Source organism: Danaus plexippus, chromosome 27 (genome assembly GCF_018135715.1).
Source record: "Danaus plexippus chromosome 27, MEX_DaPlex, whole genome shotgun sequence".
Classification (NCBI taxonomy): domain Eukaryota; kingdom Metazoa; phylum Arthropoda; class Insecta; order Lepidoptera; family Nymphalidae; genus Danaus; species Danaus plexippus.
In genome coordinates, this window is record NC_083555.1 from 4,576,182 (window position 1) to 4,604,180 (window position 27,999).

Consider the following 27,999-nt stretch of genomic DNA (forward strand, 5'->3'; position numbering starts at 1 on the left):
ACTAAGTTTTTCACATATCACATTCAACAACCAATGTTAATAATATAGGATAGCGGGTGGGAAGATTTATAAACAAAGACTGTTAACACTCCGTATGTAGTGTGACGATGAAAAACCAAGAATAAGCATAGGGATTTGAGGTTTTCATCATAACTCATTTGAGTGGCAACAAAAAATTAGTTTAACGTGAAACAAGAAAATCAAAAAAAGTGGTTTATAAATTTTGTTACAGAGCTACTACTGTCCTCTGGTTCTTTTACATAAAAAGAGAAAAAAAAAATACTTCGGTAATAATATTATACTGTTACTTTTTACTATACTATTACGAGTAACGTATTGTAATAAGTATTCAATATCAATTATTTATCAATAGATGGTTTCCTAATTTTGATGAATTTAATACAATAAGCAACGTACGGTAAGATAAGATTTTTACCTGTTTTGAATTCACAGGATAATAAAATAAAAACAAATCTTTTGCTTTGTCTTCCTCTGTGATTTATTTAGCAATAGTATCTACAGGATATTTATCCATGCTGACAGAGCATTATTATTTAGTTTGCCTGCCTGTTTGCTTAGGCACAATTTCTTTATGGACCAATGTTCACTTCTCAGACATATATTGTATATAAATATGCTGTAAAAGTATACATCATCAGAAGTATTTTAAACGAACAATGTCTAATAAAGTAGCAAGTTCAAAGTAAACACTGGCAGCATTGTATTTTTAATTAATATTAATAAATAATTAGAATTTTAACAAATTCTAATTTTAGAAAAGGTAAATATGAACAATTTCTCCAAAAAACAGTTCTTTAAATTCAGATATCATCTCTGTATGTAGAAACAAAGTAGGAAACAATTTATCTTTTAATTTCATTACATAATATAATCTGGATCTTCAGATTAAAATATTTGTTAAATAAAGTGACACCTGACACTTGACAGTAATGTCAAAATATTTACAATTTTAACCGGTGTGGAGTGAATTAAATAGTTTCATAAAAAATATTCGAAAATATTGTAATCAGATGTCATAAAAACATGCAGTCAAGAAAACCTTTATTTGTAAAGCCCGGTAAGTTTTACTTTCTATATTAAAGATAACCAGTTCAAGTAATAAGTGTTCTATTACTGTTCAATATTATCGTTGATATTAATGATATTTATTAATTATTCAGGCGACGATAACTTATATCCGGTTAAAAACAAAGATGGCATCATAGAAACTTTTATAAATCCAAACGTCGATGCCGCACTTACGGTAGACAATGACTCGAAGACGAACTTCGTCTATAATAGATACCATCATCTTCCTTTGGAGTCTCAGAGACAAAAGCTGCCGGTTTTTCAATATCGGAACCACATTCTTTACCTTATGGAGAAATATCAAACATTGATATTAATCGGTGAGACGGGATGTGGAAAGTCAACTCAAGTACCCCAGGTGAGTATTGTTATACACTCAGTATATTTGATATATATAATAATGGATAATTACATATTAAATTCTTTATTTTATCATGCTGTTACAATTAAATTCCTTTGAGATATTTTTTTGGCAATACTTCTTACCTGTCATAATGAGTTACAATTACAAGTGATATATGTCTTGGAGATACAATATCTTAACTAGTAATGGCATTTTCTTTAAGTAAGTTATGAGATTGCTTATTATGATAAAAAATATTACTAAATCTTTTGCATTTAAAATTGTAAGTGAATTTGTTCTAATTCAAATTTATTGTGTTTGGACGGGATGACATATATATATATATATTTATATATATGTATATATATATAACGGAGGATCAGAAGATAGCTCGTTATTAGACATAGTGAATGATGGAACAAGATTTAGTTGGTAACGCAGCGGGTTCATCCACTCCAAAAAAATGACGGTGACATTACTTTTTTCTCTGTCAGTTGCCAAACGTCTAAACTGACACAGGGGTGACCTCACTTAAGCTAACTGCTTGACGTTGCCAGCTAATTCGTAATTATTTGTAAAATAGAATGGAAATAAAATCATAATTAATTCTGACGCTTCGACATATAATATATATATATATATATATATAAAATACGTACAGTTTCTAGTTAGAAACAAATAATATTATTCTTAGTAATAAAGACAATAAAAGCTAGATGCTTAGTAGCTTAATTGGTAGTGGACATAAAACGATATAATATTGCCACACTCTTAAACTAACATTTACTGTATGATATGAAATGTATTAGACATTATATAGAGATATTATGCAGGTTTATAGTGTATAATTTTATTTTATTATGACACCTGAGTTATTTGGATGAAATTACTTCTAATAGTTATATATGTGCATAATAGATGGCGCTGTCAGTTTGTGAAAAAAATAATTTGTCTTCTGAACAGATTTAAAATTCCAGTAGACGAAATTGCGGTTACAGGCTAGTGTATACGTTAATGTACTGTTTCATCAGCAATGTTAACTATTTAAATAAAACTTTAATATAGAACCTTTTTAAGAAAAGTAAACAAATAATATTATTACTGTCAACAGTGCCTACTGTATTTGAATTAGCAATAGATGAAATACGTTTTGCTATATAATTATGTAAGGGGCAAGTGTCTATTAAAATAAATCCTCCATCGTTTGACTAAATTTGCAACTTTATGATTCATGCTTGCAATTATCATACGTTGTAAAATAAGTCATTAATAATTACCACAAATATTCTAATTGTAAGTTGGTTCTCTTTATGTTGGCAAGTTAAAGTGCGTCAAGGCTTTACGAATCTGGTCATAGGTTCAACTTCCGGTCCGAAGTCCATAAACGATTTATAAAAAAAATAATACAACTGTACTTAATAACATATATTTTATACATTCGACGTAAAAAGAGGGGTGTTATATCTATCTTGTCCGTGTGTGTGTCTTTTTATTCCATCGTATCTATCAAATTGATCGACCGATTTCGGTGTGGTTTTCTTCATGAGAAAGCTAGTTACTTTGCGGTTTTAATCAATTTTTTTGGTTAATATCGGTCCAAATATTTCTCAACACCTACATCAATATGAAGTTATCTCATATCATCTCTGTTTCAAGTTATGTATAGCAATTTCATCCTTATGATAACTCGATCGTGCCTAAGCATTGCCAATATAGTTATTAGGTAAACAATTAATGTGTTTTTTTTATTTTAATAATATTTATTTTAACTATATTTAAACAGCTTTCTCTGTTTGTATGATAATTTATTCTCAGCGTACTTTCTCCTTATTAAATATCTATTTTCTCATATATAGTATTTCTCAAACCTATGCTCTTTGTGCTCGTATGTTTTGACTGTACACATTTTCTATATAAGGACGTTTATTCTCACAATTTATTTTAGGTATTATTATTAGTAATCTTTCATATATATATTTTAAATAATTACCCGAAGCCATTAATGTATCTGTTTTCATATATATATGTTAAAACTTCTCAGTCTTTTTCAAGGTGTAACGTATCTCATTTGTCAAACCGGTTCCTAGTTGACAAAGTTGTTGACGTATCCGAAATAATCTTGATCTTAAATTGTTAATGAAATAAATAATAATAATAGGAACAATATTTTTTTTTCATCACTTCATTTAATATCCACAGTTTTTTGAGATAGTAATTTATTAATTTTAATATATTAGGTTTTTTTCTTTTTTTTATTATTACTAAAGATTCACAGATTTTCTTGTTATAAAGTTACCGTTGAAATAATGATTGAGATAACTCTCATTAATTAATTGTATTATTGTATATTAATTTTTCCTATCATATTATAATTGCTTTAATATGTTTTGTTACATGTTCATATTATTCAATATAAGCTGTAGCGTGGTCAAAAAATTCTTTATCCGACTTCTATTTAATAACCTACCTGATAGTACAATTCCCATCAAAATCGGCCCAGTAATTCCATTTATTATTTGGAACAAACAGACAAATAAGTTTCATATGTAGTTTTGTTATAGGTACATAGGTAGGTATCTGGAAAAGCTGAATTTTAGACATTGGAATAACGTGTAGGTGATAATTTGTCCTCATAGTAACGTTTATAATAATTTATGTAATTTAAAGTCGTAACGCAGGCGATAGATGTCGCTACCGGTTGGTTAAAATATATTAAACACATTATTACTTCTCTCAAAATTTTATTTTATATGCTTAGTCCAAGTTTCTATTGTCGCACGATATACGGAGCGTTTAACGTTTCTCATTCAATACTACGTTAATACTAAAATTTCCGAATTTATGAATGAAAAACGATGCGAACGTAGAGTAAGCATACTGAATTCATCGCTAACGATGCGGAAAAATAAACTAATATTTACCAAAATTATGTTCTTTTAATATTAACTAAATTCGATGTAAGCAAAAATGTGAATTTACCAATTATGTATAATAACACTTAGCTATTGTGACATTTAGATTTAAAAAGCTATTCTTTTATGTGAATTTTATCTATTAACGTAGATTTCAAACACCGAAAATCCAGAAGGTTATATAATACTAGATCGAATACTCGACTTTACTCGATTTTACTTATTGAGACCCAAGACTTTCGCGGGTAGTCATTCAAATAAAACTAATATTTTCAGATTTACTACGCGTTTTTTTTATTCTTTTAACTATATACTACTTACGTTTCGGTTACTTTGCAGCAAGCGTGATCACGGGCAGACGACATGAGAATTTCACTTGTTTATTTGAGATATTTGATACATAAAGTTTTTAATTTTTTTCAGTATAAGTATGATATAATTACTAAAAATCTGTGCCCGGTCGATAATGTTTGCTTGGGACATAAAAATATACTAGCATAAAGCGTTAAGCTATCCAAGGTTACTTGAATAGCCTTCCCACGAACATGTATCGTACCATCAGTGTGCATTGTGAAACTAAATACTGGCAGTTTCCAGTTTACCGTTTATAAAACTACGTTGATATTAAAACGTGTAATTTGTTGCTGTTTCGGATACTGCCAGTTCGACGTTTGACGTTTATAAAGTATCGAGTTCAAATAAACTTAAATCGATATATCGATACTGTGATGTTGTAAGTTAACACGCAAACATCATAGTATTCAAGGTCTGGTCACTTTATATATTATTAGATTCACCGTAACTAAAAACCTTCAGTATGTCTTATTCTATTCCAACATGATGTAAGCCATTTTTGGTATACCTATAACTCGTTTATGTGACTCACGCGCATGTATTATCTCCAGTATCATTAATGCTTAAGTTTTATGATTATTTTTTTTTATTTATCTGTTCGTTTCGCCATTATCTATATTGGGTGGTCTGATTTTGGCGGGAATTGATGAATCTGATTCAACAAGGAGTAACTTATAACAGGAATATGATAAGCTTTTAAGGCTTTTATGAGATACATTGGGATAACTTCACAAATTCAGAAGTTATCTTCCAGGTTATTATATAATTCAGTTCTTCATTAAGTTTAAATATAAAAAAGCGTCATAATATAAAAGCTCATATCAGATGAGGTTGCGATGACGTCATCGTGATGAGAAAAAATATATGTATATATATAACAGCCATAGCCACCTACAATTTTTTTCACCCTCCATATTTAATTGTCTATAAGAATTGTAGCCATTAAAAGTGAATATTGTAATTAATTTACAATATCCTAAGTGAAAAACTTGTTTTTATTAAGTGATCAGTTTGGTAGAAGTTCTGTTTGTTATAACTCACTTCTGGATATAATTTAATAATAAAATATTTTAATCAGTCCGTAATTCGATAGTTAAAATTCAGAAATACAATACTCGTATTGAGAAAGTTCCTCGAAGTAGTTAAAAGTACCAAGGGAACAACAAAAACTGATTAACAAAAGAGTATTGTCCTCTAATTTATTACAATACCTTAAGTTTTTTGAACCTGAACTGTTACCAGTAAGTTAAAAATATAAAATTAATGAGCCTTCATTGAACACGATTACAATGATAATAATTCATCAAAATTGTGCATTATAACTAATCTTTAACCTAATTAATGTTATAATGTTGTGTTAACGGTTTTTTTGTACGCTCAAGGTTAAAATTTGACACTCGGGGGGGAATGGGCACCGGCGCGTCATAACGCGCGTCGTCCTGACAGACTGCGCACGCATGTTGCGGCAAAGTTTACTTGATGTTAAATTATGTAAACAATACAGCGATCTGGTTTATAGTTAAAAAAATATAACTGTCATGTGTATCGTGTGTGAGTTATTTGCGAACGATGTCGTATAACGTTGTTTCAGTGTTACGGCGTCCACGATTCGGCGAGCGCGCGTTAAAATAAAAATGCATTTATTATACCGCGGCCGTACTGTGAACGGTTTTGTGTAAGACGGATTGTTTTTAGTGAAAACTGTTGTGTTATAAATAGTTGTGTGATGCCCACGCGGTACTAAACTATATGCTCATACCGCTATGTTGTATTAGATTGTTTTCGTGTCCGAAGCCCTACGAGATTGCAGCCGTAACGCCCCTCGACTATTAAATTCCACACGCGTGTATTATTTTATTCAATTCAAAATGATGTGGCCTTCATCCCAAGCTAGTAAAATATTGACATTACTACTTTTTATAGTCGTGATATATTGCTTATACATGGACACGTTTCTATTTCTGAGGATACAGAATTACAAATTGGACATTTTCGATCAAGTAGATAATTCAACTCAGGAGAGCTCGACTCGTACGTCGAGGACCCAGCTGAATTACGAAGATGTAGTCTGGATTCCTTGCAGCGTGAATCCATTATGCCATCCGACTGTTAAATCGTTGATGGTAGACCACGTCAATCACTACATATATGGACCTCTGTGCTCGCTACTCGACATAGGTTTGGGTATATCGGAAAGAATTTTATTTATAACGCCCAATATGATATCTATATTCCATGTGTTCATAGCATGTGTTGGAGCTAAGCTTTTGACCTGTCAGAGTTTAGTCGCAAGGAGAATCGCGGTGGTACTGTTCCAGATGAGAATGTTTCTGGATGATTTGGACGGTCATGTAGCGAGAGAGAGGAAACATATAAAGGGGGAGAGATCCGAGGTAGGGACACTTGGTTATTGGGTTGATGGCCTGTGTGATCTTCTAGGTGTCGTGGCTATGATGTTGGGGATCTTGATTTATTTGAAGAATAACCCCCCGCGTCGCGGTTACAAAGGCACGCCAGTGAGCACGCTGCCCTATCACCAGTTGAAAGAGATAAATTCTAATGAAGATATCGAGAAAGAGAATGTTGAAATCGGTATATCGTATAAAACGAAGGTCACCTTCCAGAGGATAGCTCAGGTTATCGGCCTCTTTTCCGGCCAGATGTTGCTGTCCTCGCTAGCCTGGAACAGATATATAGATCTGTATCAGGACATATTAGAAAATTCCACAGAATACGATGTATTGAGACGGGAGAGTACTTTTCGCTCCGGTATTTTCTTCTCAGCGACATCTCTATGGAGGATAGTGAACCCTCACAGCTATCTGCATCTCCTGTCTCTGTCCGTGTTTTGCGATAAGACCTGGCCATTCCTAAGAACCGTCCATTACGCTGGATACGGCTGTTTGGTTATAACGGTTGCCATATCAGAATATTTGGTACAAAATATAAGAACTTCCGTCATAACCGGAAATGACGTGTGATTCGATGTTTTTATTATAATGGTATGTTAAAAATCAAGTGATCGTTTTTATTGAAATGTTTAATTAATGTTTTTTCTTTATATATAATTTATTTATGAACTAATTGATGTGATATTTGAGCCTTATTATAATAATAGCGTGTTTATTTGTTAAGTATGTTAAATCCGATTTGACTGGAACGTTTGATCAACAAATAAGTGTAAGTGCCAATCTTGTAAGTTAAATATTTTTAAAATCTCTGCTAGTTTTTTGACTGAAATGAAATTAAGAATATCTTTTTCTAGTTTATTAAGTCATTCTTATTTAAATAAGCGACTGTTTACTTTGTGATTCCATGTTAGTTAGTGTTATGTATGGAAATCTTTAATTTCTCAGGGTAATATATATATATGAATATATTTTTATATATATATAAATATTATTTTGAAATCTGTTCCGTTAATGAATTATATGGGAAATGTTATATGAAGTTGTTATTGATGAAGAAATATTCCTATTCATGCACATAAATATTTTTGTAATCTGTTATCAATAAATCATGGCAACGAATTCTCAAATCAAAACATTGCAATATTTTTTTTTATTTATTATAAAAAAATGTTCCTCTGTGAATATATAACAGAAAGATATTTGTTTAAAGAATAAAATATTACTGTTAAAAAAGGTTTTATTTACTCACCTTGTATAAGGTCGGATTTAATTTAATTTACAGTCGTGTCGTATAATTCCAATGCTTCCAATGAGATATTGATTTAAAAAAAAAACTAACCTGAATGTGGTCAGCATTGAATTTTAGCCTCGAAGTGTCGCACGATTAGATATTTAAGTCGGTTAAATTAACTAAAAAAGATGATTCAGATTTATCTTATTCATATATTTTTATGAATCATTTGTATTTAAATACATTATTTACAGTGTGTTTATTTTTATACCGCCGTGTCGAGTTGCGTCGTAATATTATAATTTAAAGAAAATCATGCCAATATATTCGAATAGTGAAAGGAGATTTATGAAATAGTTTGCATTTAAGTTGAGCTGTTTGTCGTAGGTATATGTCTTCTAGTTTTTTTTTGTTGTTTAATTAAACCTTTAAGCTGCGTTATATTTATCGTGTACTGTATGCATTACTCCAACGAGTTTTAGCAAAAACTGTAGATCTGTTAAAATTTATGTAAAAGTCTAGTTTAAAAATAGTTTTTATTTAATACTTTCACCACGAGTTCCGAATGTGAATAAGACATTATAAAATTAGTTTTGACTATGTCTATGTATGTCGATAGTTTTAGAAACGAAACAAAGAGATTTTACTGAAATATCGTAGTTTTTAACTGTTATGTATGGAATAATATGATTTTGATTTTTGTATGAAACTAAAAAAAAAATGTGAAATTTCTCATATTTGAAGAAAAAGGATAATTGTACATTAAATATATACAAATCTCCCATAGGGTTACAAGTACATTGTTGAAACAGAAGCGGAGATGGAACTATAAGGCATTTTGATAACCAAATATAAAGTTAATTTATTAAACATTAACATGAACGAATGAGCAATGATTACTAATCAAAATATCAATCACATCACTCTATTTATTACAAACCATTCAATGAGCAATTTTGAAGTCAAAATCAGTCGATACAAGAAATATTTGCTTCATATAAACGTCTGTTAGTTATATGATTTAAATGCATTTTCTTTGTAAATAAGGTCTCCGTTCTCAAAGTTATTCTCTTGCCTGGTTTTTGCCGGGTATCGATCTAGTATTCATTATGCATTGGCAGCCATCCTAAACGCCATAACGGCGACATGGGAGTTTTAGTGGACATACATACATTAGCCCCTTTCTTCGTCCGCGTTGACTACGGTATTGCGTTTAAAGAGAAAGTTAAAATTTACGTCATTTATAAGGAAATTAACTTAATTTTTAGTCAGTGTGGCCTGAGTTTATGCAAAATTTACCTGTTAAAAAGAATTTCCGATAACTTTAAGGAATGAAATGATAAATAATATTAATATATATTTTTGATGTACATAATATTTTTTATTGTTTTCGTGTAAAACCGTAACAAAACCCCACACAAACATACATATATAATCACGTCGTATGTGTAAATGTAGGTCTGTTATCGACAGCACCAGTCGCTCGTGTGGTGATAACCAGAACATTTTATTGTGAAAAGCCGTACGGAATAAAGTTTCTAACGATAAGGATTTCCTTTACTACTCGTTTTTTTTACTGAGCTGATCCATTTCATTCTGTATATATTAGAATTTACTCCGAAATACAGAAGAATACAAATCGTTTAATATATTGAAGTCCAGTTCTGCCTAGGTTGTATACAAATTGATTACAAAAAATTCACTAAAGTCCAGAACGTTGGTGTTTGAAAAAAGAGCGTTGATTTAGGAGGCACAGTAAACAATCAAACAGTCATTTGTAGTCTTTACAAATACATCTTTTCATAGAAATGCTAACGAGCAAGAAACGCGCTTTAATATACATCAAAGCACTTAATCTCATCTCATTCTCTTACTCTGTGGTATTTACGACACGTTCTCTTGTTCAGTCCGTCCATTCTTTTCCTACTTTCCCATCCTCCCAACAATCTTACTTCATCTTTCCCGCATTTCGTAAATATCTTGTCCAACTCAAATCCCATAATGATAAAGCATCGTAACGATATTAATGTAATTAAATAAGAATCTACAAGAATCACTGCAAATCCTTATAAATATAGTTTGTAAAATCGTTAATAATCTTTTCATCGACTTAAAGGGCAATGTTTTAATAATCTATAAAATTTCTAACTACCCACAAAATCGACCCGCACTGTACTTACATCCACACAGACAGATAACCAGACATATTGTTGCTTATAGTAAACACAATTTTAGAATAATTTAACAATTTTTCACTATAACATTTAAACCATCAATATGTTGTTGAAGATAACAAGCCCTCGCCATAGTGCTTTTGGGAATAGTATATTATATATACTAATATATTTATATAATTAGATGGCTTTAATTATTTCTATACCTGTCTATATCTAAATCTAATAAACGTACGATTAATTTAATTTACTTTGTACTATTCACTAAGTTCACTAAGGTTTCATTGTAAGTATCTGTCTGAGTTTCTCTAACCTCTACATCTTCATGTCATCTATAGACCATAAATCTATTACTATGGTCATGACGACCTTCAAGTTTTTGTTCAGTGAAGGTTTTATATTGTCGGTCGAGAAGTACAATAAAACTTGTAAGAAAAATTCAAACAATTAAGATTTATAAGTTTCACGTTATTTATGTACTATCCTAAAAATTATATATCTGAGAATTGTTTCTCTTTATGTCTTATTTAATCTATATATGGGATTTATTACAAATTCATTATTTTAAAGACAGGACGCCAGCCTCGCTGACGTCACTAATGTCACTTCTTCCAGTACGTTGCATGATATTTTAAAATGAAACTTCAATTCTTCTAGATGTTCTTGTATTTCTCGAAGGTTCTTCATAATCACATTCTTTATGATCCGCACTCGCTGAACTCTGCAGTCCGCTGTCGTGCGTCCAGACGTCATATTTATACCAGAATTCAAACATAGTTCTATTATCTTTGATTTCGTTTTACTTTTAACAATAGTAACGACGACCAATAAGTTGTTATAATAATTGATGACAGCCTTAAGTTATTTTCATGTTGCATCCGTCATTGAAGCTGCTTGCGCCGATATATATAATTAAATTTATTTGCAAGACTATCTTATATTTGATATAAATTAATTACAAATAATTATCATCTGAAATTATTTCTTCAGAGAATAAGAATTGATAAGACGATGACGTCATCAATTAGGGAGATCATTCCAACCAATTATGTTCGCTATCATACCGTAATTATATTAAGCAATGTTTTATATACAGGATGTGTAAATTTCGTACAGACACTTAAGTGTATGCTAAAATATCGCTTCCGGATACAGCCTGTATTAGGTCAATTCTCTTGACAGCTGTTAAGATTTTATAGCTGTCACTTGATGTGACATTTGAGAGATATATAGATAATTAAAGAGTGGTTTTTAAAATTTATGCGTATATATATTTTGGTCTACGGGCAGAGAAAACAGATGGCTATTATCTCAAAGGCCCGCCATATTGAATACAGATGTCAAATAGTTTATAGATATTTTAAAACAATGACTTCTCTTTAAGTTAACGTATATTACTTGATGATTGAATTAAAACAAAATAAAAAATTAAAACACATTGTTTTCACGGAATAACGACTATACAGCGAATATGCTACACATAGTCTAGGAGCCAAATCATACATTTTTGATGTCCAAATATAAAAAAGCACGAATTAGTTTTCTTTTTCTTAAACTATGAATCCGGTTCCGCTCGTGCTCATAGGAAGGGTACTAGTATAGTATAGTGGTACCAAGTAGTGACAGGCGCGGAATGATTTGAAAATTTACTTCAAGGAACGCACACACCTATGTAGTTTATAAGAAACACTTGAGGGGCTCTTTAAAATATATACATATATATATTATATATCCGTAGTCAAGGGCCACATCTTGTCTGCCCCTATTCAGGGTGCTGCAAAGTAAGCGAAACGTCTGGAGTATGTAGTTATTTAAAATAATAAAATACGCTTAGTAATACGAAAAATATTAGTTTCATTTAAATGAATACTCGCGAAAGTCTTAGATCTCATAATATGTATATATTTTTTTTCATTAATAATTATGTCACGTGCATGTGTATGAAATTTATTTTAGTTTTTTGTTAGGTATTTCTGAATTACTATATGACCAAAACTGCCTTCACTAAGGTTACTTTAACGTAGAGTTTTGTAGTAATTTTGTCGTAAAGAGACATATGTCTAATAAAGGTCGACTTTATCTTGAACTGCGAACTACAAAGTTTTACTTTTTAAATGTGTAAAGTAAAAATTTGTTTTCTTAATGCATTACGTTCCACAATTACTCTGTTAGTTTTCTTTAAGTTATGATAATTTTAATTTTGTAGAATTCGTATTTTTAAATTAATTAAACATTTAATATTCTTAAATATTCCATACAAATATTGTTTGTACAAATTATCTGTGTACATATTACATTTTAACAAAAAACTCTATACTTTCAAAAGATGCAAACATATTTGAAAGAATATATATATTTTCATCGGATGCGTGGTTCCTGGAAAATGGAATGGAGTCTGTTGTAGCGTAAACAACGTCATTCCAATCCACGTTTCCACAAAACACGCACGTGTATAATTAGGTCGTTTAAAAATATCGTCCGACATCGGGTTCGGTTATAAAAATAAATGTGGCGTTCGTTATCTTATATGCTATTATATCCAATCCAATTACCACTGAAGCATGCTCATGATGAAAACTATCATCAGCAGACTCTTGCTATACTGTAGCGGGTCGAGACAGGTGTTAAGAACAATTGAGATTGAATTTAAGTAATTTCTGATAATTTCATCTTAATGTCTTCCAAAAAACAACGAATAAAACTGAAATGGAATGTTTAAATTTTGTTTCTTATTTGTCAAAGAATTGAAGACGATATTCACCCAAAATATACACATATATATATATGTTTATATAATTAAAGTATTATTTTTTCCACAGTATATGTACGAAGTTGGTCACAATGTCTGCGTTACCCAGCCCAGGGTGACGGCTGCTGTGTCCCTGGCCTGCAGGGTATCTGAAGAGAGGGGAAGTACCCTGGGGGAAATCGTGGGGTACGCTGCTGGTATGATATCCATACGTGCTCCAGACACTCCTATCGTGGTGAGTATAATACAATGAAGGTGCTTATAGCTTAGTTTAGGATTTCCCTATAATGTGGGGAGTCTCGCTCGAGCCGTTGCAGGGTACGGACGTCGTGATTTTTTCGCTGCTTTTCGTTTGCTTTCGTGGTTGTTAGGAGTTGTTTTGAGTGTGGTTGAGTATTAGATGATGAGTGAGAGAGAGTATGATGGTGGGGGGGGGTTCCCGGGGGGAAATACCGGGTAAGGAGATGAATGAGAGTGTGTGTGCGGATGACTCAATGTCATCGCGCCCGGAATCGGTGTTAGGAGCCAAACGGCTGTTCTCGGACGTATCTGGTTCCGACACCGAGACCGGGGGTGCGATTTTTCGGGGTCCGGTAGTGTCGGGAAGGCGGGGCCGCGGCCGTACGCTGGGGAGAGCCCGCAAATTTTTAAGGGAAAGGAAGGAGGAGGAGTCGGAGGCTGCCTTCGACTCCTGCCTCGAAAAGAGGCTCCGAAAGGAGAGTAACGGGGGTGGGAAGGCGAAGGGGAAGGGGAGGGAGGTCCCTTTGGACCTGGAAGCAATGGGGGCGGAGGCGATAAAGGTCGAGGCCGAGAAAAGCCTCGACCTTATCAAAGAGTTGGTGGGAAAGAGTAGCAACCTCAAAGGGGGCTACTCGTCCCGAATTATGAAGGCCTCTGCCTTCCTGAGGGAGTCCCTGGATGCGCTAGTATCGCGCACCGAGGCTGAAGAGACCCACCGCCTCAGAGCCGACATTGGTCGGCTCCAGAGGGAGAACGCGGGTCTCAAAGAAGAGGTACGCGCTCACCGTCTTCAATACGAGGAGATGATGAGGGAGAGGGCGGCGGCGGTTAAGGCGGGCGGGCCGGTCGGCCAGGACCAGCTCCAGGCGCTTGAAGCAAACATCGCCAGGTTGGTGGGCAACCTGGTGGATGGACGGCTGACCGCGTTGGAGTCCCGGCTTAGGCGGGAAGAGGTCGCCCGCCCTCCCCTGGCGGGAGATAACTCGGCCGTCGCCGTGGCTGCCAGAGCGGCGATCCGCCAGGCGGCCATACAAAGAGGGGCCAAATCGTCAGCCCCTTTACCGGCGTCACCGGCACCGGTAATATTAGTGTCGGAGGATGATTTCCCTTCCCTCCCTGCGCCCTCCAAGGGGAAGGCCAAGAAATCAAAGAGGGGGAAGGAGGTTGCCTGGACCGCCTTCGGTCCATCCACCTCCGGTGGAAGGACTGAGGCGATAACTGCCGGGGCCGGGGCCGTTGCGGCGGGGTGGACGGAGGTGGTCCGCCGCAAGGCCCTCAAAAAGAAGGAAGTGGTGCCGGTACCCAAAACACCGGCGCCACAACCAAAAAAGAAGGCGGGCCCTAAGGAGGGCCCCAAGAAAGTGGCGCTCCCACGCTCACAGGCCGTAATGTTGAAGTTACGGCCTGAAGCAGCGGCTAAGGGTACTACTACCTACTTGTCGGTCCTCTTAAGGGCCGAGAGGGAGGTAAATACGAAGGAGCTGGGCATCGGGCCCCTGAAAATCCGTTCATCGGCAACAGGGGCCCGCATCATCGAGGTGCCCGGCTCAGCCAGCGCGGACAAAGCCGACGCTTTGGCCGCTAAGCTGAAGTCTGTGCTGGCGGAGGAGGCGGAGGTGTCGAGGCCCGTGAAATTCACGGACGTAAGAGTAACGGGCCTCAACGACGCGACGACCGCGGACCGGTTGATATCCGCGGTCGCGCAGGAGGGGGGCTGCACCGAGGCCCAGGTCAGGGTTCGTAGCGTGCGACCTGGGCCTCGCGGCACAGGCTCCGCCCTGGTGGAGGTGCCGGCTGTGGCGGCTAAAAAGCTGCTGCAGCTGGGCAGCCTATCAGTCGGGTGGAGCCAGGTGCGGCTCTCGCACATGGAGGCACGACCCAAGCACTGCTTCAAGTGCTTGGGAATGGGGCACGTCGCGGCCGCGTGCCCCAGTCCGAAAGACCGCAGTGGTTTGTGCTACCGCTGCGGCAAGGAGGGCCACAAGTCCGCCCAGTGCTCCGCGTCACCGCGCTGCGCTGTGTGCGTGGACGCGAGCAAGCCGGCGGACCATGTGATGGGGGGTCATTCGTGCCGCCCCCCATCCACCCGTGGGAAACTCCCGGCCCAGCCACAAAGGGCGGGGGTTTCGAGGCGGGCGTCGGGAGCTGAGATGTCCGAATAATGGCCGGACATCTCAGTTTCCTGCAGGCCAACGGGAACCACTCCGCCGGGGCTCAGGACCTCTTCCTGCAGTCCATGGTGGAGTGGGCCGTTGACGTGGCGGTCATAGCGGAGCCGTACTATGTCCCTGCCCTACCTCATTGGGCGGGAGACACGGGCGGCTCCGTGGCGATCGTCACGCGGCCGGGCGCCGTGCCCCCCCTCGCAGTCAAGGCGAGGGGCCACGGGTATGTTGCGGCGGTTCGGGGGGGGATTGCCATAGTCGGGGTATATTTCTCTCCGAACCGCGACCTGCCGGCCTTCGAGAGATTTCTCGACTCTCTCGGGCCGGTGGTAGGGCAGTTAGCGCCTCTACAGGTGGTTGTGATGGGGGACCTCAACGCCAAGTCCACGGCGTGGGGAAATCCCCTCACAACACCCAGAGGGAGGGAGCTAGAGGAATGGGCGCTAACTGCCGGACTGTCCCTACTCAACACGGGGACAGTCCAGACGTGCGTGCGACGGTTGGGAGGTTCAGTGGTGGACGTCTCGTTTGCCACTCCGACCATTGCACGCAGAGTGGAGGGATGGAGGGTTGAGGCAGGAGTGGAGACGCTTTCGGACCACCGCTACATACGGTTCGAAGTGTCTGCCACTCCTGCCGGTCGCCGGAGTCCAGCGTCGAGTTCCTCGTCGTCCCGGGAGAGAAGTCGGTTCCCGCGTTGGGCCCTGTCAAGGCTCAATAGGGAACTGGCTGAGGAAGCGGCCGTTGTCGGCCGCTGGAGTCTCCCGGGGAGTGAGGAGTTGGGGGTGGACGAGGGGGCTAGTCGCTTTGGGGACGTTCTCCATAACGTCTGCAGAGCGGCGATGCCCCCTGTTGGACGTCCACCCCCGCGGGGTGCGGTGTACTGGTGGTCGGACCACATTTCCGACCTCCGGGTCGCCTGCAACGGGGCCAGGAGGGCATACACCCGGAGCAGGCGACGCCGCCCCCAGGACGAGGAGCGTGATGGCCGGCTGTACAGGGTCTACGTGGCGAAAAAGTTGATCCTGCAGCAGGCCATCTGCCGGGCCAAGGAGGCAGCCTGGCTGGAGCTGGTGGAGGGGCTCGATCGAGACCCCTGGGGCCGACCGTACAAGCGGGCGCGGAATAAAATCTGCGCCCAGTCGGCTCCCATCACGGAGGTGCTCCAGCCGGCTGTTCTGAGGGGGATCATCGGGGAACTCTTCCCCGACGCCCCGACGGGATTCACTCCCCCCAGAATGGCTCGGCAGACGCTGGAAGAGGGCGACCGCGTTCCGCCCACCGTCACGGAGTCTGAAATGGAGGCGATTTTGGCTCGCCTCCAGAGTAAGAAGAGCGCACCGGGTCCGGACGGGGTGCACGGGAGGGTTCTGGCCCTCTCCCTGGTGCACCTCGGAGGAGCCCTCAGGGAGCTGTTCGACCTCTGTCTGAGGTCCGAGCAGTTCCCGAGGGCCTGGAAGGAAGGCCGGCTATGCCTACTTCCGAAAGGCAGCCGGCCTCCGGACTCGGCTTCTGCGGTGCGACCGGTGGTTGTGCTGAACGAGGCGGGGAAGGCTTTTGAGAAGATTATAGCCACCCGTCTCGCCAGGGGGAGTCGCGCCTTATGCGGGAGTGGGGGGAGGACCTGGCGGGCCAGCCGTACGGTAAACGTACAACGGCTGCGCTCCGTCCGGTCCTAGAGCGTTGGATGAGGCGGAAACGCAAACCCCTCACTTTCCGTCTGACGCAGGTTTTCACCGGGCACGGCTGCTTTGGGGACTACTTGTGTCGGACGGCCAGGAGAGAGCCGGGAGTAGGCTGCCATGAGTGCGGCGCTGCGGTGGACTCGGCCCAGCACACCCTCGAGGTGTGCCCGAGATGGGCTGCGCAGCGCCAAGACCTTGTGGCGGCACTCGGCGGAGTGGGCTTGTCGCTTTCGAGTGTCGCGGAGAAGATGCTCGAGAGTGACAGGTCCTGGATGGCGGTGTCCTCCTTCTGTGAGACGGTCATGTCCACGAAGGAGGCATCTGAGCGGGAACGGGAGGTTGCGGCTGATGCACCCTCCCTCCGCAGACGACGGACGGGGGCGCGCCTGGGGCGATATCAACGCCTCCTCCAATAGCGCCCCTGCGCCCCGGGCTGGGGTCAGGCTGGTAACCCGGCTCCTGTAAAAGCCCGGCGTCGTCGGGGCGGTCCTAATTGCCGGGATCGCCCCCTTTCTCCGAGGGAGTAAGTCCGGTCTTTGCCAGGACCGGCCAGTCGCTGGTGTGCCCTGTAGCTGACAGATCCGGGGTGCACCAACATAGCGGCCGATGGCTTTCGCAGTGGTTTTAGTGAGTAGGGACCTGCCCAGGTCGAGTCTCACACATCCTCTCCGGCCCCACCAAGGCCGGTGAGACGGCTCGTAAAAAGAGTTTCCCTGCGTCATCAAAAAAAAAAAAAAAAGGATTTCCCTATAATGTAATAATTCTTTAAGAGAATTTATAAAAGTGAAAATATTTATAATCTAAATGATTAAGCAGATGAATAAATAGTTTGCTTTTTCAATGAAGTGTCGTCTAACACCTGCAAAAAATAATATTATCTTGTAACACCTGCAAAAAATAATATTATCTGGTATCACCTGCAAAAAATAATATTATCTTGTAACACCTGCAAATATATTATCTTGTAACACCTGGGCGCTCACCTGTCCCAAATATAATTTAATCAGTAATTGCTATAAATATGATAACTCATAGTATAAATTAACCGTAGACAGCCGTTTAGTTCAAAAATTGTTTTATTTTCATAAAAATTAAACATCGATACATTTGTGTTTCTTAATAATTAAATAAACGTATGTATGTATGTTGATTACGTCAAAACCTATAAACTAGTGATACTTATATTAATATCAGATAATCTTATTGAATTTTAAATTGTTTTTCAATAATTATAATAGTGAAGATTTTTATTAATTTAATAAATATTCTGTTAAATTTTTCCCAGTTGGAATACATAAACAGTTTATTTGATGGTATCATATATTAATACAAACCCGATGATCGCGTGTTACCATGGAATAAATAATAACAGTGAAAATTAAGGTCTCGTTTCTTGTTACATTTCATATTACATGCTACGGATTATTTAATTGAGGTTAAAGGTCAAAATTGCTTTTAAATTTTTGTACCAATACATGACGGTGGGTAGTTTGTGAAAATACTAATCGTTGTGTGGATTGCTATACTGATTTGATGACATAATTAAATTAATAGGAAATTTCGTGGCAAAACTTGATTTAGATTTTGGTTTTTAATGTTAGAACATTTCGTGTTCCCGTTAAGACATGATGTTAAACATTACAACACGTACTTCATTTATTCAACTCGGTTAACTTAACTTTACCATATAAATTCGGCATTTTCATCAGAAATAAAAAACGATGCGGTAACAGTAACCTCTCCTAACAAGCAGTAACGTGGATACTAAAGCCATGTACTTTGTATTCAATACTACTACTATGACTACTATTACCATTACTCTACCGATTTTGATGACACTCTAAACGTAACAGTAGAATCATATAAAACATGGTTTTCAAATACAATTTTCTGAATACTATTGACGCTTTTAATATTAAACTACTTCTTTAAACACTACGTGTCTAGTCATGCGTCTACTTGCAGATACGAAAAGTGCGGGCAAAGTCGCGTGCGACAGCTAGTCATTAAACATTCCATTCTTGAACATTGTTATTAATTTTAACAATGGTTCTGGTGTTTTATATTACAAAGAAAACGGTCGTTCAATAAAATGTTTTTCTATTATTCATTGTTATTTAAATCGTGATTGTTGAAACGTTGGAAGCACAATGTTGTTAAATATCAAGAAAGATAATCAACAATGAAAGGAAGCCAGCAATGTTATGTCTGTGTAGGCGGTAGAGCCTAGCTGTAGTCAGGTAACTACAGATTGAACATGGGCTGGCTCGACCGGGGAAGTACCACCCTCTCACAGTAGGTTGGCGTGATGTTGAATAAAAGAGCCGGTTGCTTTTTCCCTTTTCCCACCCCTCCCTATTCCTAAAAACCAAGGTTGTCCATGGGCGACGGTGGTTTCTGCCCACCAAGCACTCCGTCTGCTCGTTTGCCACTTTTCAAATTAAAAAAAAAACAAAAATATTTTAACAAAAAAAATTTTCTTTTCTTCTATTTGTAACAAACTTATAAGGTTATATATTTTAGTCCAAGGATTCCTATTGATAATGATTTCGTTTTCATCTTACGTTACTTCCCAGTACCTTCACTAAAGTATTTACGTATCCAAACTAAATACTGTAAGTTAAGAGTATTTATTAACAAATCATCGCATATTATAACGTATGTACATTGTAAATTTGTATGTGTTTAGTTAGACGTTTCAGACTCGTTCTAAGATTATACTATTTTATATAATATTATAGACTTTCTTCTGTCACGATCTATCAGAATCTACTGAATATTGACAATACTTTTTATGAACTATTGTATATTGTTTTTTATATACAAAAATGTGCAATCGATAAAATTTTTCTTCACATACGCATTAGCTTTTAGGATTCCTTTTTCAGAACCGAAAAATCTGCTAGTAAATAATCTATGAAGTAAGACATCGAAAGCAAACAGAGCGTTTGTAACCCGATCCCTGTATTGGTTATACGTACAAAAAAACAATGCCCCATACAAACTTACGACAACCGGTTCAAGTTGACGGACGTTTTAAATAAACCGCTAGTTACAATGCTAGGTGGTTATTAAATGAAAAGTTATGTTAGTGTGCGGTTAGTTTGACGGAGAGAATAAGACATTTTATCAATCGTTGGATTATGTGAACCATAGCCATTAAAGTCGTTTAAGTTTAAAATGTTATAAATATGAATATATTTACAAAGTTATAGTTAACCTTCTATAGTTATCGAACAGAATAATAAATTATTGATAAGCTATTTTCATCCAAAACTTTTTCCAAAATCAATCCGTCAACTTTTCCATCACTAACTTACAATACAAAAAAACTTTTCTACATTCATAAAAGTCTGTTTGAAAACTTTACATATGACGAATATACTGTATGAACATTATATAAATACGCATGCATGTATATAAAATTATGTACATGTAATATATACGCATGCATGCATATAAGTTTTTCACTATCTCGTTTCAGTTTATGACAGAAGGTGTCCTATTGCGAGAGATGTTTGCTTCACCGCTCTTGATGCAGTATTCTTGTGTTGTTCTCGATGAGGTAAATATTTCTATTAAAATGAAAAGGTAAAGGTAAAAGTAAGAAATATGATTATTATATAATACATAACGTAAATTATTAAACGGCGGTCAATTCCTACAACGATAAGAATCTTATTTTCTCTTTATAAATACGTTTTGTTCCAACCTTACCAAAACTAATTCCTTAGGACTGTATCAATGTTTACAACACATCATGTCTGTTTAATTCTTTAACTTTGTGTAACTGAAAACATTTTTCTAACGATCCGACCATTGTTTTCACAACGCGCCACAATGAAACCTTATTAAATTAAATAAATAAAACGCAATCCATTCTGTACATGGCATTTTTCCGTCAAAAAGTTATGAACGTCAGATTAAAAAATATATATTTTTGTATAGAATCTATTTTTTTTGTATGTTCGAATGTATTCAATGGAATATTCGTCTGTTACTTATCCCTTTTACGAGTTAACTAGGATTTACTATTTATATTACTTATTGTATATATATCATCATCATCATTATCAGCCTGAGAGCCCACTGCTGAGCAAAGGCCTCTTCTCACACGGAGAAGGTTAGAGCATTAATCACCACGCTTGCTGAAGACGGATTGGCGATTTCAATCTTATAATTTGAAATTATCAGACCAGGTTTCCTCGCGATGTTTTCCTTCATATATATATATATATATATATATATATATATATATATATACAAGAACTTTACGAATTACATACCAAAACCTTCCTCGAGTATCACGAGTGGTGATAACCTATCATCGAGTGGTGATAGCCGTTTGATAATCGGTGCGGTAGTTTTGCCGCTTATCGCGAACAGACATACAGACAGACGCCGCGAGGGGCTTTGTTTTATAATATGCAGGGATGATAGCGGCGGAAATATGTGGGAGGTGTATTATATATGATTTATAAATGTAAAATATCCGTCTGTACGATTATATGACATGGGATTATTAACAGGAAATAAAATTACGATGTTTCAATATTATCGCCAATGTACTAGATTCAAATAGTTAATATATTTTTACTCGTTATTTGTCTTCACTAGATTACGTTCTTGTAATCGTCAAATAAATCTGAAGTAAATTTCAGGTTCACGAGAGATCTCAGATGACTGATGTTCTGATGGGTCTATTGAAGAAAATTGCGAGGGTATGTCACTTTTATTAACTTCTTACGTGACGTTAAGCGTATGCGAACTTGTAGTATGTATTGAAAGTATCACGTGAAGTACAGTTTTACTGCCATTGAACTTTTTTTCTTTGATTTCTATATTATTGATGTATGTTTGTTTTTACCAGAAACGTAAAAATCTTAAACTAATTATATCTTCTGCGACAATGGACGCCGATTTCCTGAAAGATTTCTTTAATTTAAACAAAGACCAGACGAACAGCACATCTGTCATCATGTCCATGCGGGGACGGACGTATCCCATAGATATATTCTATGTTCAAGGTAAAATTTTATATTATAACCCTCTTATAGAAAAAAAAAATATAATTATAACAGCCATATAAGAAAATATTGATAATTTTAACCCATTTATAGAATAATAATGATAATTTTAACCCACTTTAGAAAAATTTTGGTAGTTTTAACACACCTACAAAAAATTTATGATACATAGTTATAATAAACATACAAAAATACCACCAATACAGAAACATAAGTTTAGTTATTTTAACTGAAATTTATCCTTATATGAGATATTTAGTAAGTGATTTAGATTTACGTAATAACAGTTTTATTTTAACTAGCAATTTCATCTTTTTTTTAACTATCATACAAACTTATTTATATTTTTGAAATTACTGAAATTAAGTTTTTAAATTTTTTTTGTATTATAATCTATGGTTAGCTGTGACGTCAGTTTATATCCAAAATGGCGGAAACCCGAAAAGGGCGGGATATACTCAATATCAAAAGTAATTTCTCGCTGAGAGTATTTGGAAGAATTTTCGTTTTTAATCCTGTCTTGTACCGCAGAGCCCGTTCCCGACTACGTTCAAGCCACCGTAGACACTGTCATTAAGATACACGAGAACGAGCCGTTCGGCGACGTGTTGGCGTTTCTGACGTCGCAGGTGAGGAAACACTCACTGAACAGGTTCTGAGAAAACTTTTGCCGTCGTCGTCTTAGAGTAAATAGAATGGTTGAGCAAATCAGAGCTTCTGAGGAAATATTCAGTCAGTCAGATGATAGTATATATATACATGTATGTAGATCTTTCTCAAAAATACTGGACCCATTGTGATGAACTAAATTATTGTCCATTTTCTTTCAGGAAGAAATCTTATCAGCCTTAGAGAGTTTACAGAGCTACGCGCAGACAAACAACCAGTCTAACAAGAGTCACTTCCCCAGCGGCATAGCTCGTAGCACGATGACAGTCCTGCCCATGTACGGCAGCCTGCCTTACTACAGACAAATAAAGGTCTTCCAAATAGACAGGAACGTCAGGAAAGTAGTCCTCGCGACCAACATAGCCGAGACTAGCGTCACCATACCCGGGATCGTTTATGGTGCGTAGTCAGTTAGTCGTATTTAGTTTTTAGTAATAAAAGTGCAAATTTTATGAATTTAAAGGCAAAAAAAAATTTTTGTCTTTTATTTTTTTTTGCTTTTTAAGTCTTTCTCCTTTAGTCAAACCGAACCGTATTGGTGTTGCGTCGGTGTAGCTGGACGGCTCGTCCGTATCTGTTCCAGTGGTGGACAGCGGCTTCCACAAGCTGCCGCAGTACGACGTCTCGCTCGGCCTGGAGCTGCTGCGCGTGTGTGTCGTGTCCAGACACAACGCCGTGCAGCGAGCGGGCCGCGCGGGCCGGACTAGCGCCGGGAAGTGCTACAGGTCCGTGTGCAGGCTTCTTACAATTAAAACGAAACTAATATTTTTGGGATATACTACGCGGATTTTATTATTTTAAAAAACTACATAATCCCGACGACAGGCATCTCGTCTGCCCGTGATCGCGGTTGCTGAAAAGTAACCGAAGCGTCGGGAGTGTGTAGTTTCTTAAAATAATAAAATCCGCATAGTACATCCGAAAAATATTAGTTTCATTTAAATGAATAAAACTCGCGGAAATCTTAGATCTCATTATGGTTCCTACAATTAGATTAAATATTCCGTTCTAGTCGGCGCATTTAGTTTTAGTTTCAGTGTATGAAACTTTAAGTTTTCTCTATTTATATAGTTTTATTTATTTTTATATAAATGGTCGTAAAAATTACAACCCATGCTTAACCTACAGTATGGGTGGTACAATGCAAGCATTTATTAATAATTAATTTATTCTTAAACATATTTCGCTTATCCCTTAAAGCACACACTATTATTTCTATAACTTATTTTCTGCTAAGTTAATATTCACTTTTCAGTGCAATATATTCATACTATCTCTGATATAAAAAAAATTCCTTCTCCGTGTTTATTCACTCAATACGATGATTATTCCTCACGCTCATGTCACCTGTCCTACAGGCTGTACACCGAGGCCGAGTACGATAAACTTCCGGTCTGCGTCCCTCCGGAGATGTGTCGGAGTGACCTCACATCCGCTCTGCTAAGACTCAAAGCTCTCGGCATTGATAATCTGTTGAAGTAAGAGCAGACACACACATGCATGCATGCATGTATATAATGTCTTAATTATAAATCTCTATTCACAACTTACGTGTAATTCTTTCAACGACAAATCAAAATACTCTTAAATATATCGTTTTACTTATTTTTCAAATAAAACTATATAAAATAACTAAAATTATTCCAGGTTTACATTCCCGACGCCCCCGCCGGCTAAATCTCTGCTGTCTAGTATAGAGACGTTGTACGCGTTACAGGCGATAGACAAACAAGGGGCCCTGACCCCCATGGGGGTTGTCATGAGCGAGTTACCATTAAACCCCATGTGCGGCAGGATGCTGTGTGCCAGCGGTGAGGGGGTCGCTACTCACTAAAATACTTGATAATATTTAGCTCTAGACATGTTACTATGAAAAAACAAATTATTTCACTTATATAATATTATTTTTATTGATAAAATTCTTTTGTGTGTGTTTAATCTATATAGAGTTTGATCAAAATGGATTTAGCTACTAAGTAATGATGAACAAACATAATATATATGTACGTGTATATATTTCAGCGGAGTACGGTTGTGTGGACGAGATTCTGTCCGTCGTGAGCATGTTGCAAGTCGACGGAGTCTTCTTGAAGACCGGAGGCAGAGACGCCGCAGCGGCGAGGATCAGTAAGAGGAATAACTTTGAGGTAAATATACACACGTACCCCCCCACACACACATATATATATATATATATATATATATAAATATGTTTCAGTCAGCTGATAGCGACATCTATCGTCGGTGTAACGGAACTTTACACAAAGTAGAAATATAGCGTACCCGATGTCACACATGGAATTTCGATTTTATATATATATATATATATATATATATATATATATTTGAGATCAATTAACATTTGCATACATTTTTTTATATAATCTCTATTTAATTATAATTTTGATTAATTATATATATATATAGTATATTAATTTCTTAAATATTTTTTTTATGATTTTCTTAATTTATATTTTTTCTTTTTATATATTTTATATATTTTTTCAATTATTACATTAATAAGTATAATTTTGTTATCAATTAATTGTTTCTATACGGTGACCGAAAGTCATGGTTATTGGAAGATCAAAATATTGATCAGTTTATATATGCGCAGGTAGCGGAAGGCGATGTTATAATGTACTTGAATATTTTGGATGCGTACCGGAAGATGAGGTCGAAATATGACGAGAAGAAGACGAAGAGAGCGAGCAGAGACTGGTGTCAGAAGATGTATCTGAACTATAGAGTCCTGGAGAAGGTACACATACATATACATACATACATATTCTTAGTAATAACATCAGTATTGACTTTTTAAAATAATATTTCCATACAATGTCACTATTTTATCTTATTTATTAAATTTACACAAAACTAAAAACAATTTCAAACCAACAACTTTCAACTGTCACGATTTAAAATAATCGCGAGATGTGATCTGAATACGACACGAGCGACAGGCGACGGACCGAGCAGTCTGACGCACCAGCTCGCTTCACCGACGAGGAGTCCTGGTCTCTGACACCTGCTCACGTGTGGCTCGCCGCTCGCCTGACCTCACATATACCTACAATATATATTTAACTGACCGCATATAAAGTTAAAAAATCGATCTATTAGTTACATAGATCAGCCGGAACAAACAGACACACAAATAGTTTATTAAGAATGAAAGCGTTCATTTTAATATCACAAACTGGCAATGCAATCCTATCATTCTGTTTTTATTCAGTTGATTGATAGGAAACAGAAAATTACATCAAAATCGGCTCAGCGTTAAAAATAAATTAAAAACAGCTTTAAACTTTGTTATATTTTTATAATATTAATGAAAATATTGTTTCAGGCGCTCGACATACGGAAGAGCTTGGAAGTGTTGGTTAAAGATAAGTTCCAACTCAAGAACAAACCGATAGATGGCGCTGACGTCGGTTCAGGTAAATAATATATGTGTACATATAATGTAAGATTTGTGCTAAAGACTCTGCGACTCCTGGAACAAGGAATCCTCCACATGAATATTAATTTTGTTCAACTCACGGAGATTTAAATAATAACTTTACATAATGACCTTAATGCCTTTTCAAATTAGTTTTCTTGTTAGGGAAAAACGAAGGCTATGTTCTTAAAGACAGCGACATCTGTTGTCTGTGTTGCGGGACTCCGCACTTTACACTAACATTTAGTGTTCCCGACGGAAATAACAAATTTCGAGTTGTATTATAATATATGCACAAATGGTTATTTTTACTAACATAGCGACTGAAACGATACAGCTGGTAAATATTGTAACTAGAAGTTCAGAATATCTCATAATGCACTGCGTCTGCAAGAATTTAGGATACAGTGAGTGTAGAAACAAAGACAGGAGGAACATTAATTCTCACACAATTCACCTGGAACCTTATCCGGATAACATTTCTCTTTGTATTGGTTAAAAGACAAAACTGTCAGAACAATTATCCAAGATTTTGTGCGCGCGTAGACTCGCAGTCTTTTATTTTACCGCACAGTAGAGTGTCCCATTTGTTGAATATTTACTTGAATTTGGGATAAAATTTAACATCACTTGAAAACCAGTCCATTGAATTATGTTAGTCATTCAGACAAACTGCTGTCAGGCTCGCACTAGACGACAACTCACGTTAAACTGTAACTCCTCGTGTACTGCCCTACCTTCCTTTTCTTATATTTATATATTTTGCTAAGTTGTAATTCCATAAAAATTTTTGTTTTTCATCTATTTTCTCTATATTATTTACTAAGAAGAGAAAATAATTATATGTATATATATATATTTCTACTATTTTCCAGTAAAGTGTATAAACATCATGAAGGCTGTGTTATCCGGTTTGTTTTTAAACGCCAGTAGTCTGTCTGTGGACTGTTACCGCGGCGTCAAGGGAGCGAAATTGTATATGAGTAGTGACAGCTGTTTGTACACACAACAACCTAAATGGTGAGTTTGTACACAAATTATTTAGTTTTTGTACACATAAGTCTATGTTTAATCTCAATCTAGCTGTATACTATTTTTGATTTAGGTAATTTTAGTTGGTATTTGTTTTGAATAGTCTTTAAGTTAAAAATATCAGAATTGACATTTTCTTGCGTTACTAAGCAATACACCCTAGATGAAACAATAGAAATTAGGAGACCAAATTAAATTCCACTTAAAAGATTTGAATTTTTTCTCCATTATCTTCCTGTTTATAGAAAAATCGAACAAGAAATCCTATTTATTTATTAAAAACTGTTTTACAATTACATTTCTAACATTAATATTTTTGATAATACAGGGTTGTGTTCGCTAGCGTTGAGAGCGGTCCGAATGGGATTTATATGCGAGATTTGATGACTGTACAAAGAGAGTGGCTCACAGAGGTCGCGACACATTATTACACGGACACATGAGAAAAATAAAAAAAAAACATGTACAAACACTGT

At 37.1% G+C, this 27,999-nt stretch overlaps 2 protein-coding genes across 2 annotated transcripts; both read left to right on the forward strand.

The window, feature by feature from the left end:
- Window positions 1-932: 932 nt before the first annotated feature.
- Window positions 933-27,999, forward strand: LOC116775619 (probable ATP-dependent RNA helicase DHX35). Its single transcript, XM_032668539.2, has 16 exons — window positions 933-1,078; window positions 1,182-1,447; window positions 13,334-13,498; window positions 20,838-20,918; window positions 22,015-22,074; window positions 22,224-22,380; window positions 22,912-23,009; window positions 23,211-23,448; window positions 23,633-23,774; window positions 24,408-24,527; window positions 24,697-24,860; window positions 25,072-25,196; window positions 25,667-25,810; window positions 26,399-26,489; window positions 27,367-27,511; window positions 27,852-27,999. Exons 1-16 carry the CDS (start codon window positions 1,045-1,047, stop codon window positions 27,964-27,966), a joined length of 2,145 nt encoding a protein of 714 aa, XP_032524430.2. The 5' UTR covers window positions 933-1,044; the 3' UTR covers window positions 27,967-27,999.
- Window positions 5,517-8,335, forward strand: LOC116775616 (ceramide phosphoethanolamine synthase). The gene has a single exon (XM_032668538.2). The coding sequence runs from the start codon at window positions 6,567-6,569 to the stop codon at window positions 7,677-7,679; it is 1,113 nt and encodes a 370-aa protein (XP_032524429.1). The 5' UTR covers window positions 5,517-6,566; the 3' UTR covers window positions 7,680-8,335.

What these genes read in the sequence shown, in the direction of transcription:
- LOC116775619 (XM_032668539.2), top strand. Translation starts at nt 1,045, where the DNA reads ATGCAGTCAAGAAAACCTTTATTTGTAAAGCCCG. An exon ending in CTTGTGTTGTTCTCGATGAG is followed by an intron (nt 20,919 to 22,014) that starts GTAAATATTTCT and finishes AGTAAATTTCAG; the next exon opens with GTTCACGAGAGATCTCAGAT. An exon ending in CATACCCGGGATCGTTTATG is followed by an intron (nt 23,449 to 23,632) that starts GTGCGTAGTCAG and finishes TATCTGTTCCAG; the next exon opens with TGGTGGACAGCGGCTTCCAC.
- LOC116775616 (XM_032668538.2), top strand. Translation starts at nt 6,567, where the DNA reads ATGATGTGGCCTTCATCCCAAGCTAGTAAAATATTGACATTACTACTT.